Raw genomic sequence first — 17,521 nt, 5'->3', positions numbered from 1 at the left:
CATAGATTTCCTTAAAAGGGAAATGGATTCCATATTGTTCATTGTAAAAGTGTTTTTTTTCTCACAACGTCTAACGAGAGGCTGTTCTTGTGAAAATTTTCGAATGATATAGGGTTTGAATTTGTCCGAATGGTCTTGAAACAATTGTAATGAACGATGAAATACACTATTTGTTGCTATCAATCCATTCTTTGATGTTTTGATTTTGTTTAAACAATATAAGGTTGCTTCTTTCTCCTTGTCTCATATATCGCTATGTCAAGTTTCATGATTATTTTCTAGGTACATAGCTGCAGGAATCACATAGTCATAGTGGACGGTGTATGAATTATTTTGAACCGTTCTTTCAGGCATTTGTTCTCAGGACTTGCTGCTGCATTCAATATTCAAATTTTTACAGATCGTTCAGTGAAAATATTTATACACTCCATTGTGTTGCATTGCATAATAGCTGTTCCCCAGCAGAACATCACAGCTGCATATCAGGTGAGTCACATTCTACTTCTGTGTGGAAAAACCTGTGCATGTTATCATTGTTGAGATCACTCATTTTCTTAAAAGTGTTGGTCATCAACTAGGCATCAGCCACTGTTCCATCGACAAAATGTTGCATCCCTCTGTCTGTTTTACAAGTAATTTAAATGTGCTCCGACGAACTACAATCCCTTTTACTCCCTTGACGGAAATACACCCGGCAAACAGCAAAGTTTCACCCCTACATAGTGGAAATCCCGAGATGTAAGAAAGTTTTCTACTCTAATAGTTTCGTCCGTTGAACTGCTAGACTTTGCAATTCTTTTCGGGGTCCTTGTTTCCCTGACTGTACTGAAGTGCAGAAGTTCAAGTGTAACGTAAACAGACATCTTGTTGCTCAACTCCCTACATAGTACCCCTACAAATTATGTCCCAGATAGTAGCTCCCTAGAAAGTGGCACAGTGTCAAAAAAGTTACAAAATAAATGATGCAAAGAAACTCACTATATACTCAAAAAAGATTATATGCATGTACATATACATACACACATATATATACACACACACGCGCATACCCACTACATAACAGTATCTTCTATTACACTTAGCAATAAGTTTACTATTAATAGTAAATACTACTAAAAATACATGCAATCAATTATTAATAAACAATAGTTAAATAATAAACTTAATATTTATAAAACTCTGGACTGTCAAGGCGTCCTAGGTTGCTTGCTTGAATCTTGAAAATTTTTGTTTCGGTTTTGATTTTAGCTGATGGCACCCAAATCCTGTTTTTTTTTTTTTTTTTTTTTTTTTTTTTACTTTTGAAATAACTACTATATATTGGGTACAATATAATGTAAAATAGTCAATACAGAATCGACTATAATAATAATAAATAAGAAATCTGTATGAATTAAAATATATTTAAGTGTATTTTACAACCAGATAGCACCTGCTAGTATTAGGATGGTGCAAAGTCATCTATCAATATATACGTAAATTTTTTTTTTTTTTTTTTTTTTTTTTACACAAACCTTATATTAATATAAAAACAGAAATAAGTATAAAAAAAAAATATTTTTTTAAACTTGTGAAGTGTCTTCTATTACCGTTTTATGACCACACAAACACAGGTTGAAAAAACGAAATATGCTTAGATATAAGGATTAGTGGCAGCTTTTTGAACCATCATCATGCAACGTAAGCACGATAGCTCTCACCACGAGCAACATCCAATGTACGAGTAAATGTTAAAGAGTTATTTACCCTTATGAATTCTAGTTTGAGATACTCTGGCATGTTGTGCGTCTTACAAACGCGGAAGATAATTCCGATAATGTCTTCGCATGCGTAACCCATATTCCAAAGGTGAGAGATAACTTTGTATGCTTGGTCGATGTTACCTGTCACGCAATGTTGCAACATGTCTTTGATGAGTAACGGGTGCGGTTCATCACAAACCTAAAAAGAAATGCAAGAAAGAACGGCTTTATAAAGAATCAAAGCAAAATCATTTAAATGTTAAAAATTTAAAACTTATGAAACAAGCGAGGAGATGATTCCAATATTTTTCCTGATGTTAATACCATTACAGATTCTGTACTAAATTTCTGATTCCAATTCTTTACAAATCTCTAAATATTTAACTATAGAGTTGTTATTTCCCCACCCTATTACCATAAACATGTTAAATGTGCAGATATTTTCTCAAACCTAAAAATACACTTGCTCTATAGATTTTAGTTTTACTGGTAGCTAAAAAAAAAAATCAATAAATATTTACTATTTTAACATTACTACCAACAGAAAAAAAGCAATAAAAAGAATCGTTTTTGGCATCGGAAAATATGCACAAATTCTACTGATACCCCAAACAGATCAGATTTTTATGAATCACTATTACAAACTTTTTTTTTTTTTTTTTTTGCTATTAGTTGATTATTTATTGAAATAAAAAATGTAATAGTTATAAAAAAAAAAAAAAAAATGTTATAATAGAAGAAAATCTAGAAAATATAAAATTCAACCCAAAAGAAAATATTTTAGTTTATTTGTGAGAGAGGAGAGAAGGAGAGGGGAGGGAGAGAGAGGAGGGAGAGAGAAGGAGAAATGGGGAGGAGAAGAACAGGAGATAATGGAGAGAGAATTTCAGAATCATACAAAGAATGGATCAAGTTATCTCAGAAAAACAAATACATGGAAACGGAATCGATTACTAAAAAATTAAAAATTTAACTTTAATGGTGAATGCTCTGACGAACTGCAGACACTTGTGCCTCCACGACGTAGACACCCTCGACAAACCCGACAGGCAGCTAAATCCCACCCCCACACAGTAGAGATCCCTAGATTTAAAAGATCTTTCTACTCCAGTCGTTTCTTCCCCAGAACTGCTAGACTCTGGAATTCCATTCCAGGTTTCTGCTTCCCTAACTGTACTGACATGCAGAAGTTCAAGTGCAACGTGAACCGACATCTTGCTGCCCAATTCCCAACATAGTGCCCCAGTAGTTGCTGCCCCTGATAGTAGCCCCCTACACCAAAGTGGCAATGCGCCTTGTTTCGGGTGAACATGTAATTAAAAAAAATAAATAAATAAAAAAATAAAAAAAAAAATAAAAAAAAAATAAAAGCATTAGGACAAAATTTAAATTATGCTCACTTTAAAAACATTTTCACTGCTAACATGGCCAAAACCTTGGAATGTCGACTGCAGATTATTTAAACCCTGGAAAAAAAAGAAATAGATCAAGACATTTTTGTTTTTATATAAAAAAAAAACAAAGATAGAAACCTTATGGAATTGGTTAAAGCAGAAATTTATAATCGCTTGCTACAATTCCAACTCTGACATATTAGGATTAAAAATATTCTACAAAGACTGAGTATTTCAACAAGTGTTCTGAAATAAAACCGCATGAATTTAAAAGAAATTTTATAAATATTAGCATCCATAGACACAGGTTCCGTCTTTTGAAGATTCATCAGTGTGGCTTTATTCATTCAACACACCAACTTCAAAACTCATAAAAGTCCGACATATCTATCTCAGCCGGCTTTCCAGCAAATATAATGTAGGAGAAATTTTACCATATTTAATTATGCTCACCAGTTTCAGTAGAAGATTGAATTCCACTTGATGAAGAAACTAATATTTTCGCCCAAGTAAAAACTACCTTTTATCTTCCATCAGAGGGCTCTCCCATGACACTTATGTATTTATTTAGTATTTTTTTTAAAAGTCATCCATGGACACATGTTTCTGGCTACCAGCCATCATCAAGATGACTAGACTTTTGTTTTTGACAAAAATTGAACCAATCTGCAGCCTGGCATTTTACCATCGAACCAAAATGCCTTGCCAGATTTTATGCATTTAAAAATAAAATATGTTCTATTGTTAGTAATATGAGCAGTTTTGAAAAGCTACTTTTTATATTTAATCTTGTTTCCTAAGCTTTTTTGTTTTTGCATGTCATCGAATCCCCCCTCCCCCTTTTTGACGGGACATAACATTATTAATTTTTGTAAAAAAATATTTTTATGTGCAGAAAAGTTAACCATGAATATATATATATATATATATACACACACACACACACACACAAATTATGTATTTCAACCATATATTACATTATCCATAGATGTACCATCATTTCGTTGACATGGGTAAACTTTAATGTTTACAAAAAACACAACTCATTTTCAGTCTTTGGCGAATCACACAATGAAGGCAAATTGTAAAAATGGAAACCAATATTTATTGCTTTTATTGTCCGGTGAATTTTCTTAAATGCCCCTTTCAAGAAAAGGACAGAGTTTACAAGGGCTGTCGATATGGATCTTTGGGCCTTAATTATAACTTAGAATTGTTTAAATATCTATTCATTACTGATTTCAAATGTTACATGTTTATCTGTTTCTATCCCGTATTCATATTTAGTGATGATGGCAAGCCGTGTCATTTTCTTTTATATGCTGGCGAGTGGGTTACATTCTGGTGGGGTTGACTTATTAATTCATAGGGATGTATTAATTTTATTAAAGGATTATTAAAAGTTTGGAATAAACAAACTGTTTTGAAACCACCTATGATGCAAATATTTTATTAAAGAAAAAGAAAAAAATGTTTTTCTTTTTAAATTTGAAATAATTCCTATTAATTTCGAATAGCATAATATCCATCATCAGAGAATGAAAGATCCTTTGTTTTTGTTTTTGGGGAAGTAAAATGCGTGTGCACTTGTGTTGTTTTATGAAGGCTGTGCACAAGATTTTGTAGGAAAGAACTCCAGTTTGAGCTTTCAGGGTCATGTTCATTCTAGTGTTATAAAAATTGGTAAGTCTCTTAATAGCATCATTAAAATGAAAACTTTTGAATAAACAAACTGTTTTGAAGCCATGTTAATATGCAAATATTTTATTAAAAAAAAAAAAAAAAAAAAAAAAAAAATCAAATCCATTTTTTCCAAACTGAAATGTTCCCTACGAGAACAACATGTGATAAGGTCGTTTTTAATGACGAGGAAAACCAACTCCGAAAAAAAGGAGCACTCTGGCAGTAGACAAAAATAAAAATTTCCTTAGTATAGAAGAATTTCCCCTACATTCATTAAGACAAATTAACTAAAGTATAGCATCAGAACAGATACTACACTTGGATCCTTAAATTCCTTATTAATTTTGGATAGCATAATATCCATCAGTGAACAAAAGATATTTTTCTTTTATTTTGTTTCACTGTCATTTTCACGCGCAAAACTATCACCAAATCGTGTTGCACATTGTTTGCTAGTAAGCATGGATATTTCATCCATATTTAACTTATCTCTCCTGCATTGAACATCAATAAGATTAAACGAACATTAAAATAGCAATCACTGCCATGGCATTTATATGAACACGACATGTTAACAGATGTATTAATGATGATGATGATGCTTATACATTAACAGATGTGATAATGATGATAATCATCATCATCATATTCAGTTTAACCTGTGTTAATTTGAATAACATTGTAAATAAATTTAAAAGCCATGAATTTCAAAGACTGCAGTGAAAGTGTTTACCTGACGCATATCTCCTTGGGCGGTGAATATAACGGCTTCCAAACCATCGTCTGTATAACTGACAGATTCCTTTTTGCAAATCTCAAGAAGCCGTGCAAGAACTTGGGCATCTGTTAGTCGAGAATAACGCAGAACGGCGCATCGAGACTGAATAGGTTCTGAGAAACAAACAAGAAAAATTTAACGTCAATTTTTGAAAAACGAATATGAAAACATTTTTATCTCAATACATATTGTTGCATTTTTATTATTTCTTATCCGATCACGTGCAAACTTTTTATTCTACAGGGTTGAACAATAAAATTGCTGCCCTAGAAAAGATATGATTCCATTTCCATTTGATGAAAACTGGTTTTCTTTTTTCGTTGCAGATCATCTACTAGTTGGCCAGTTGTGTACAAATCCAAAGAGCAATAGGAGCCTTCTATCATGTGTGAAAGTGACACAATGTTCAACGAGCGAGATTGTAGATGTGCCGCTATACAACTCATTTCGTTCAATGAAAATCTACATTGGAGTAACCTCATTTGCATATTACATTAAAGAAAATCTATTTAAATAATTAACTTCATATTATTTGTAGCAATAAAATTGTCTTCATTGTTCTATTTAGAAATATTATTTAGAGTTGATTTATTTATTTTGAATTCAATTTATTTTCATTTATTATTGCCTTTACAACTGGAAGTTTATTTAAGCTGAGTTATTTCCCCTTCAAACTACAGTTGTTATTTCCCTGTTTAATTCAGGGTTGTGGAGTCAGAATGCCAACTTTGACTCCTTGACCCCTATATGGAAATCTATTTGGCAGATCCATATACCCCCACCACCTATTCAGCAAGCATTTTATAAATACTTTTAGTGTATATTATTTTTTACGTTTAACATTCACTTGTATGATAAATATACTCGCATATAAACTCAACCAGCTTTATAGAATAAGTTAAGATAATAGAGGGTTAAAAAATTTACAATGAAATTTTTTATGTTATCAGTTCAAAAGGGAATAATATATATTTAGGGATAGGGAAAACTCTTTAGACCATGGCATTTTGAAGCCAAATGCTTCATCAGAAGAGGGGATTAAAGACATATATAAAGAAGAAATTTTTTAAAAGATAATATTGCCTTTATAGAAAGAGGATCAAAAAACAGGAAAAAGCTATAAAAAGGCTATAATATCATTGGTTGCTTCTTATTGATTTAGGCCTGTTTTTTTCGAATAAGATTGTGATTCCGGATCGATCCCGGACTAATCTAATTGCCAAATTCCATTTGATACAGAAACTGGATAACTTTCTGATTACAACCCAATTGTTATCTGATGTAATTCACAGCAATCTCACTCAAAGACAGAATTTTCATTGATCCTGTGTGACATCACAACCAAGACAAAAACAGCTGTCTAGACAGGATTTGCAGTGATCCGATAGACCAAAATATTTTGATGAAGTAGAAGCATTGCAGTATTGTACAAAATATGAGATATCTCCAAAAATAAAAGCAAAACCATACAAAAACTGCTAAATTGTGCAACTGGTAAAACCAAAACAAGAAAACTATGTAAAAAAATAAATTTATTGAACTTAAGGAGTCTGAGTCGGATAAAAAAATTTTTTTGAGTTAGACTCCTAGTACTCTTAGAAATCCGACTCCAACTAAAACCTAGTTCGACTCTGCAATCATAAACGAAAATGGTGCGTTTTATGCTTCCATAAATCCAACATGTGGTCCACTTTCAGAGAGAATCGTAAAAAGATATTTGATGCATCTTAAATGGTATGTGACTAAACCCTCAACCTGCTAATATGGTTCAACCTGGCAACTCCGGGTACATAGCTAGTATTACATAATATCATAATGCAATTTTTTAAGTAGTATGACTACCTGATGCTGTTCAGGATCATGAACAAAAAATAAAAAAGTTAAAAAGGTGTGTGTGTGTGTGTGTGTGTAACGTCAGAACAAACAAACAAACAAAAGGGGGGGAAAAAAAATTAAAATCTGCCTCAGCATCTTTTTAAAAATGCAAATGAAATGTGTTTATTTATAGTTCTTCCAAAAATAAAGCATTTCATTATCTTTGCAAAGTGTTTTTGCACACACGTGCTTAACAACGCTCTGTCATGTAACATGCTTTTTCAAAGTCTGTCTTTGCCATCTCACGTTGGCGCTAGCCAGAGTTTTCTTGCCCTCATATTTACACATCCATCTTCCTTGGCACACCTTTTTCTTCTCCTTTTCTTGTGATGCAAGGTTGCGTATACTTGCTAATTTGCAGACGTGTTTTAACAGCTGCTGTTAATATTTTCGCTAGTCAGCTGTCCTTTGGCTGCTGCTGATTTTCTCACACGCGCACTGTTACATACGTAACATTTTTCTTCAAAAACTTCTATTTTATTTCTTACTCTTTATTCTTTTCCCCCAGTCAAGAAGGATTTCTCTTTGATAAAACAAAAGAAAAAAATCTCTAAATATCAAGAACCCCATAGCAACTAATTTTATTCCTGGTATTATTATATTATATATTGTCTCTATTTAAAGATGGCACACCAAGACAATCCTCACAATAAGATTTTCTTAAAAAAAAAATCTACTTGATCAATTACACGATTTTTGGAGTATAACAATTGCATTACTGGACAGGTACATACATCATAAAGATTTTTTTAGTTTTGATTTTTAATTAGGTTGAATTCTGAACTAGAACTAAGGTTAGCAAAGAACTCAAACTCATAAAGATATCTACATTTGATTGAATTATAAAATTCAGTGCGTTAGTCTTTGTCATTGATAATTTCAGCCATATAAAAATCATAATTTCAGTTGTAACAGTAATTTCATTAACCATTGATCTGTTAAGAAAAATAAAATATAATTTGATTTTCATATAAATACTCCAGGTTTAAAAAGAAAAAGGGACATAAATCTGTATTTGTGGAATGCAGATTTACTTCCCTTTGTTTTGGAGAAAAAAAGAAAAAGTAATTATCTTCTCCCTTTGCAAATTTACTTTCATTAAATAAAAGTATACATGCACTAGCAAGTCGCTCAGCGTTGCCCGGTCGTATGGTAAAATATGCATAAATACCAAAACTTAGACATGTACATGCGATTATGTTTTTTTCTCTGTAAGTAAAAGTTAAAAAAAAAAAATACTCAAGCTGAAACCAAAACCTAAAATAGCGAGTCAAGTACGATTACCATTAGGCAGGCTTGACATGATCTTTAAAAAAGTGTTTCCAAATTGTACTCATTTTTAACATAAATCTGTCATGTGACCCATTTACGCATGCGAATTTGTGAGACATTTAGCAAAAAATCAGACAAGTCCCATACACCAATTTTTCAATTTTTACCCTCTTAGCAGCCTTTTCCCGAATGAAAACTGAGTAAAAAGTTTTCCACATGTCTGAATATCCTATATACCAAATTTCAAGTTTGTAGATTACACACATATTCTCATATATATATCATTGAAACACGGTAGTGTTTGAATATATGGTCAAGTGGCAGTTTTAGTAATTTAGAACTAACTGCTTAACCGCTCACTCATTTTTCGACCAAATTTCAAATAATTATTACAGCTATATTGTAAATTTTTTTTCAATTTTCGTTCAGTAAAACAAAAGTTATGAATTTACTGGTGTTCAAAATCATAAAAAAACCTAAGGAGGTGAGCGACATTTTTTTTTATGACTGGTTTCCATAGTAACCACGCCGTTTCAGCCACTATTGTTGCTATCAACTGACCGTTCTCGCAAAATGAGAAGTAACAAGTGAAACAGAATGAAAGGGAGATAATTGGGAAGATTTTATTGAAAGCAAACGAGTGCCGTACATTGTTATGTGTATGTTATGTTTATAAGGGCAAAAAAATAAGAATGAAATTAAACAAGGAACAAGTGAATTTACTGGAAGCCTAAAGAAAAAAAAGAAAAGAAAAAAGAATTGATTATATAATGCTAAATTGAACTTTTTGAAAAAAATTCTTAATGCTGCAATATTTTAAGTTATAAATTTATTATATTTTTTACTAGAATATCTTGTCCTTTTCTTTTCCAGTTTCAACAACTAGTCCTTTACTTTTCCATGTTTAAGTTTAACCATATTATTTTTCATGCTCGCATTTTTCGATTGTAATCTATAAGTTTGGAAAAAACAAAACAGTATTTTTTATGTTTCTGGATTTTTGTGATGAGGATTGATTATTTGGATTCCCCTGACTATTGTTCTCATCTTGAGCGTTATTTTCACATTTTGCTTAACATCTGCCATTCTTCAAGTGTATCTTGTCAAACCAAAGAATATTTCCGTCAAACTCAGGAACCTTCACAGAATTTTAAATGGAACTCTTTATTTAATAAATGAGGGATAGCATGCTCTTGTTCCATCAGTCATGATTGGGTAGAACTCCTAAATAATTCGCAATTGTAGTATTGACCGCACGGAGTATTGAACCTGCAATCTCTAGGAGAGTAACTTACAACTGAATTTTATTAAGTACTTTATACCACCGGTCCTTGTGGAATTTTATCATGTACATTATGCCAATCGTCTGGAAGATGACACTTAAAATGAGAACAGTAGTCAAAAAAATAAAATTCAAATATGAAGAAATCAGCATAGTAAAAAAAAAAAAAAAAAAATGCCGGATCAGGAGAGTTAGATTTGGTTATAGTCAGCTAACATAGTTCCTAACTTCCGGAGTGGCTGCTACCAGAAACGGTAACGAGGCAAATCAGTTCCTTCGTTTTTTTTCCCTCTCTCACGCCTATATCTCCACTATGCATGAACTCATTTTTTTTTTTTGCTTTACATTTTTCCATTTTTTTTTTTTTTTTTTTTTTTTTTAATTTAATAACCATTGAAAAGTTGTCTTATTTTAATCAAGAATTATTGAAAAAGAAATTTTTTTTTAAAAGAATTATTGAAAACGCTTTAAAATCTTTTAAAACTATTTTGTGAATATTATGCACTGGATATGTTTTTTTATGATAATTGAAATTTTAATTTCAATAATTTTATTTTTATACTTACATAAAAATATTTATTATATAAATTCAAGTAAAATAAAAACCTACATTTTTTTAAATTTTGTTATTAAAAGTGCAAATAAAAACTAATCGTGTTATTTTTATTTATATTATTTTGTTAATTTTTATTTTATATTTTTCAATAATACCCTTTCCTTATATTTTACTAGCAAAGATGTTGAGGCTTTGCTGTTCGCTCGGGCACTCTTGCAGTAAGTGGATGTTGTAAGAGCAACTATTGCTTAATTATTGTTTAAAATTTTTTAATTACCTTCTTAAGTGACTGAAATCCAACCATGAACTTTAAAGCAAATAAATTATATCAAAGTTGACATATTGTTACACATAAAAATTGAAACCATTACAAAAAAAATTACAATGATTAATATCTTTCTTCCTCAGTTTTGCTTCTATTTCGTTTGGGTGACATCTGAAGTGCGTATCTGAAAGGGGAACGTATTATATTAAATTTTTCAGAAGAATTATATGCATCTCAAGAAAAAAAAAAAAAAAAGGATCCTTAATGATCAGTTAATGTTTTTGACAGCGTTATTTTGGAAAGTCAAAGTTAAGAGATAAAGTGCAATAAATTTTGGCTTATGTTAAGGACCACTATCCTGCGAAATTTCATTAAGATTGGTTGGAAGGACGGGGGGGGGGGGGGTAGAGGAGGGTGATCTGATTCAAATTTACAAAGATGGCCGGCAAAATGGTAGAGACCCTCTGGATAGTGGTGAACCCCAACTTAGTGTGCACCGTTCCTAGGTGGGGGAATTTATGAAGAGCTGCACTAAATATGACCTTCACCTTTGACCTTGAAAAAGTCAATATCAGGTTTGGTCATGACCAGTCCAGTGGTGTGGGCTGTAGGAGAGTATATATACATAGGCTATGACTGATCTTTGACCTTTAACTTGGAAAATGGTGTGCACCATCCCTAGATGGAAAACCATCACCATGCCAAGTTTGGTCATGATCGGTTCAGTGGTGTGGGCTGTAGGTTGGTTGTTTTACGGCATATCAACCCTTTTCAGGTTATTCAATGCCGAATCCAGTTATTTTGAAGAAAATTTTTTTATAGAATATTTTTTTTTCAAGTCAGTTTCTATTTAACCCGTCGTTGGGACCTTAACAGGTACTACCACTCCAGGTCAGAGTGGACCTGGGAGCAATGGCAATTAAAGGGTGGTTCCACACTCCCCAAAGCCCGCAAGCTGGGGCCTCACCATCGGATATAGTTTAAGGTCATATCCAGGACCGTGGGCTGTAGGAGAGTTGCACGCACGCACACGAATGTTACTACTTTATATATAGAGATTTCAATAAATCACTTCACAACAGAAATACTAAAGAACAAGAAAAGTGAAGGAATTGATTTGTCTTTTCATCGATTCTGGTAGCAGCCACGCTGGAAGCTATAAAGTATGTTAGCTGACTATAACCCTAGATTTCAATAAAGTTTGTTAAGTTGTTTGACTGGCTCTGTTATCAATAAAAAGAAAATTAACTGAAGAAATGCTTCCAATAGTTAGGAAACACCAGGTTATGATTATCAAAATTTAGGTTAACCTCCTAAAATGTCAGTCACTATCTGCTTCTTATTGTCAGAATATATTGTTTTTAAATAACGTATTCAGAGAAATTAGCTATTTAAACCAACAGGAAATTTTAAGACTATGTTTATCAGAAATGTTTATACATTTGTTATATGAAAGACAGTTGTATATAAGGGGTATTCTAAAAGTAATGCCTTCTATTTTTTATTTCACCTGGATCAGATGGGAATTCAAATTGTATTGTTATGATGATTGGACTTATGCATTCATAACCTAAAAGTTTCATTTCTCTGTTGTAGATAGTGAGTGTGCAAGACTAAGAAAACAACTCCCGTCATGGACATGTGTCAGAAGCAAAAATGTGCCATTGAATTCTTGGCAAAAGTGTATTAAGAATGGTGATGACTATGTAGAAAAATAAATTCTTGAACACAAAAGATTATCTGTTTCAAAGGACCCACCCCCACCTTTCTGAGAAGAGTTTAGTTCATTGTTAATCGCCTGAGGCATCCGTACTAGAGAATGCTGATGGGCCTGCACAGGTATTTTTTGTAGGCCAGAATGCACTTCATCTAGCGTGCTTTATTTTCAATACTCCATCTGACCTTGCATCTAACCTCCAGCTAAAGGGGTAAATAAACACGCTACAATATGACAGACAATACAAAAGAAACTCACTTTAGAAGTTTTGTTTTCATTTGTCACAAGTTTTTAAAAAGCTATTTTTGTAGGAAAATTTTATAAATTAGTGCACAAAGATATAAAATCAATTTAAAGACTAATTTATTTGGTATGAGCAGTCACACAGGTGGCAACACTTACCAATAATTTTGTCTGAAGCATTGCAAGCTAAAGCAAACCGTGTCGTTTTTGAATGGATTTCCATCGTTCGTCTTAGAGCTTGTTGAGCACCATCTGTCATGCTTAAAAGACAAATAAAGTATATTGAAAAAAAAAAAAAAAAAAGTTTCTTGTCCAGAATTCCTATGTTAAAAACTAAAATCTAAGAAAATTCTGATGTACGTCCCCGTGAAAAAAAAAATCATATTCCAAAAATCAGGTAAATTAATCAGGTAGTATATTTTTATAAAGAAAATAATTTTTTAAACAAATTTAAGTTTGACCAATGCTCCACAATCTGCAAATCAGAATTATTTCACGTTATCTCCTCTTTTCCTACAAAATGTTTTCAAGATGGCGTTGCAAAAATCATCTCTCATAGTTTTGTCATAAAATTTGATTTACTTATTTAAAAATAAAACTACTTGATCAATTTTTTTTTTTTTTTTTTTTACACAGTGATCACCACTTATCAAAGCCCAGAAGCCACTCAGGGATAAGGGTTATTGCAAGTACATTACGTTAGTATGGAGATTTGATGGAGTGTTTACTTAAGGGGGCGGTTCATTAGGAATTTGTTAACATTAGACTTGAAGACATCCAAGTTGTAGTCCGGAGGGAAGCAGGCAGACGGAACAGAGTTCCACAGGCGTGCAGTTCTAAGAAAGAAGCTTTGTTCATGGAATCCGCGTTTTGATTTAGGCACAGATATAGAGTGGGGGAAATTTTTCACAGTGGATTCAGCTAGACGGGTGTTTTTCGTGAAAGATTGGCGAGGGGGGACCAGGGATTGGAGTTCAGACGAGCACCTGCCATGAAAATAACGATAAAACAAGGATAAGCTAGCAACGTCTCTTCTGTGGGAGAGGGGTTGCAGGGTAGAGAAAAGGGCATCCCCCACTAAGCCACAAAGTCTATTTTGTACTCTGTCAAGGCATGATAGGCTGTTTTTGGCAGCTCCTGCCTAGATATGGCAACAGTATTCCATCCTTGGACGTACTTGGCTTTTATATAGATAGAGAAATTTATGTGATTTAAGGTATATAATATTTTCATTACGTCATTATTATGTATGTACATCATACATATTTTTCTTTTAATATAGGAGGAATTCTAGACAAGTACCAAAACTAAAAAAAAAATAAATAAATGCAAAATTTAGTGTCTTCATATATTTGATTTGTGTATGATGTGATTTAGTGTAGATTGGTATATTTCAAGTTTTAAATAAACTTGCAGCATCTGTATCTCGGCAAAATTGAAGAAACCAAGAAACTTCCTCTATCATTCATAAACTCTTATTTTTATATATATATTTTATATTACAAATGTCTGGTCCAGACGCAAACCTCATAATATTTACTGATTATTCTAATGTTGGACCCGTGTCCTGATGTTGACCAGGAAAACTAAACAAATAAAAAAATTCCTGTCAATTCCTAAGCTCTAGTACTTTAATTATTTTTAGTTTCTCTAAATTTTTAAAATTATAACAAGAAAATGAAATATTTTCTTTGCATTTTTATGGATGCCAGGTATAAATACAGAATGCATTATATTACCGTAACCTGCCAACCCCAAATTAAATTTATGCTTGGAGTAATTCAACCAAATTGTTATAGAATAAAACTGATTACATTAATCAAGGTAATGCTTAAACAAAAAAAAAATAAATAAAAAAAGTCACATCACAAGTGATACATTCTGTTTTTCAACTATTTACAAAAGAAAGCAATTGCTGCCTCGTTTACGAATTGACTTAAATGTATTTTAACTTTTGTATTTGGATTATTCAGATTACTGCCCTCATCTCGAGTGTTATTTTCACAACATTTCAGTTGATATAACCTCCGACATTCTCCAGGTGTATTTTATCTAACTCAGGCACCCTTCTTTGTAGAACTTGGGAATCTGAACAGAACCATAGAGGTAGCATGCTCTCGTTCTTTTAGCCCCGACTGGGTAGATCCAAGAGCTTAACATAAAGATACCCAGAGTCCGACAAGACACACCTGAAGAAGGGCGGAGATTACATTAACTGAAACATAAAAATAACTCTAGATAAGAACAGTAGTTCAAACATTCCAAACAATAAGAATCCTCATATCAAAAAGTAAAAAAAAACAATTGCTCTTTGTAATAAAATCGTGTTTTTAAATAGGATTAAAAAAAAAATTATTTGTGCATGTGTGAAGGAGGGTATTAACTGATTTGTTTGCCAGTGTGTGTGTATATATATATGTGTGTGTATGTATGAGTGTGAATTTATTCAGGGTGAAAGAAGGGACTCCCTAATTTTTGTTTAATTTGACAAGATTAGTAAACACTGATGAAGGCTACTATAATTTAAATAGACCAGATGGTTATGTCGCTGCCCAAATTTGAGGGTGATAAAAATAAATGACTTCACAAATCAACACTATACCGGGAAGAAATTAAGAAAAATTATAATACTATGATGTATGACATTAACTTAAGAGGAATTAATAATAAAAATATACAAACAGAAAATGACAGCTTAACACAAGTGAGAAAAAAATATAAAAATCTATAAATGAAGGATTGTGAGAAATTTAGTGGGAATTAAACGGAAGAACTGCTCAGCCAAAATTGTCAGTCAGGAAAAAATATAAAAAAAAGGAAGGAATTGGAAATGGTGAGTGTCCCTCCAACAAGATAAATAAGCAATATAGTGACTCCAGCTTAAAAAAAAAAAAAAAATCTGGAACACAAAAGGTCACTTGTTCTAATGGTACAACTTCCTTCTTTGTAGCTCTTCAACTTTAAAAAAAATATTGGAGATTTTACTTTGGAAACAACCCTCGTACACATGAGAGAAAGATTTGTTTTTTTAAATTATATATGTAATAAACGTTCTCAATTTAAAAAAAAAAAAAAAACTATTTCCACAGCCAAACAACATCGCAGCTCACAAGAGCCATGAAAGTCAACAAACTGGAAGTCAAAGACTCGAGTTTCGCACTCATTTGGGCTCATCAGTTAGACACATCCGAACTCAGGATTTGAAACCCAAGCCTCTTGCAGGCGAGGCAAGCACTCTACCAACTGAGTAAACGCACCGCACAAAAGTCTTAAATCAACCTTAACCCAAGTCGATGTCTCATTAGTAGGAATTTCAAATCCTGAGTTCGGATGTGTCTAACTGAGGAGCCCAAATGAGGGTGAAACTTTAGTCTTATGAGTGAAACATCGACTTGGGTTAAGGCTGATTGCGATGATCTCATTCTTTGTTTGAGACAAAAGTAGATTCATTCCACTGTCGGATTTTGGTGCAGTTTACTTGATCTATGATAGTTAAGACTTTCTTGCATGTGGCACGTTTGCTCAGTTGGTAGAGTGCTTGCCTTGCATGCAAGAGGTTCGGGTTTCAAATCCTAGAGTTTTGGACTTCCGGTTTGTTGGCCTTCATGGCTCTTGTGAGCTGCGATGTTGTCTGGCTGTGGAAATAATTATCTATTGTCTCACACATTCTGAAATATATATATGTACACACACACACACACAGATGACTGGTGACTATTTATATACCAGTAACACTTTCTCCTTAGGATGAAACAGGTTTACCCCACCTTGGGTGAATGCTGTGCAACAATAATATATACATAAATCAAAGATCAAATACTGTTATTTAATTTCATATTCACACCAAAAGGTATCTTACACAGGTTTTTGAAAAAAAGTTTACAGTCTACCTGAACAAATTCAAGTTGCCACATGGACATCTTGTTTTTTTTAAAAGTCAAAATGACAGTATGATATAACTTTGATGTGTAATTTATTTTATCTTTAAGTTTATTGCAAATTTTTAAATAACTATTTAAAGGGTGACAGTTGGTGAGAACATTTTCACAGTAATATATTTGTTCATGCACCACAATATGACTCAAGTGAAAATGCGACAGACAAGTTTTATGATGGGCTTATTGCAGTAAGTCATCGATGAGAACGAAGTATGAGAATAGACATGTTGGAAACAGAGCATTCTACTGGAATAAAATTTCAATTCCAATTTCTCAGAAACTTATCGACTACATTTTATCACATGCAAAGTTAAGCCATGAATGAAGGAAGAGACAAGACAACAACGTGGTTCATAATTGGGAGTCCAGAAAGATGATCAGAAAAAGGAAAATGCAATATAGTAAAATCCCAGGTTACGGCATTAAAAATTAGTAACAAAATACAGTACAGTATATAATACACACGTATATAATCAAATAACATAAATAATACTATAAGGTGGGGCAAATACTGTAACCAGGGTCCGAGGAAGAAGAAGAAAAAAACAAAAAAAAAAAACACGTATGCTAGGGCCACCGTATCCCAAAGTTCAACTGTAATATGAATATAGATATGGTTTACACGTACCTGTCAGCTTCGTCTAGAATGATGATTTTATGTCTTCCCTTCGGTAGCGTCACTTTCTGCTGAGCAAACATTTTAATCTTGTTACGCACCACATCAATACCTCTGATAAAAAATGAGAAAAGAAAATGTAGTACATTGGTTTGTAAGA

General features: G+C 32.6%; 1 protein-coding gene across 1 annotated transcript in view; it reads right to left on the bottom strand.

The window, feature by feature from the left end:
- LOC145291171 (replication factor C subunit 2-like) overlaps positions 1-17,521 on the bottom strand; it is a 39,235-nt gene that overhangs the window by 2,032 nt on the left and 19,682 nt on the right. The window contains exons 4-8 of the mRNA XM_080136714.1: positions 17,374-17,475; positions 12,967-13,067; positions 5,553-5,710; positions 3,143-3,208; positions 1,747-1,941 (exon numbers count right to left, since the gene is read on the bottom strand). Coding sequence (XP_079992840.1) covers positions 1,747-1,941; positions 3,143-3,208; positions 5,553-5,710; positions 12,967-13,067; positions 17,374-17,475 — 622 coding nt within the window. The remainder of the gene's footprint in view (positions 1-1,746; positions 1,942-3,142; positions 3,209-5,552; positions 5,711-12,966; positions 13,068-17,373; positions 17,476-17,521) is intronic.

Source organism: Euprymna scolopes, chromosome 12 (genome assembly GCF_053919585.1).
Source record: "Euprymna scolopes isolate OS-2025 chromosome 12, ASM5391958v1, whole genome shotgun sequence".
NCBI lineage: Eukaryota > Metazoa > Mollusca > Cephalopoda > Sepiida > Sepiolidae > Euprymna > Euprymna scolopes.
The sequence above is the reverse complement of the archived record's forward strand: the minus strand, read 5'-3'. Positions and strand labels throughout refer to the sequence as shown.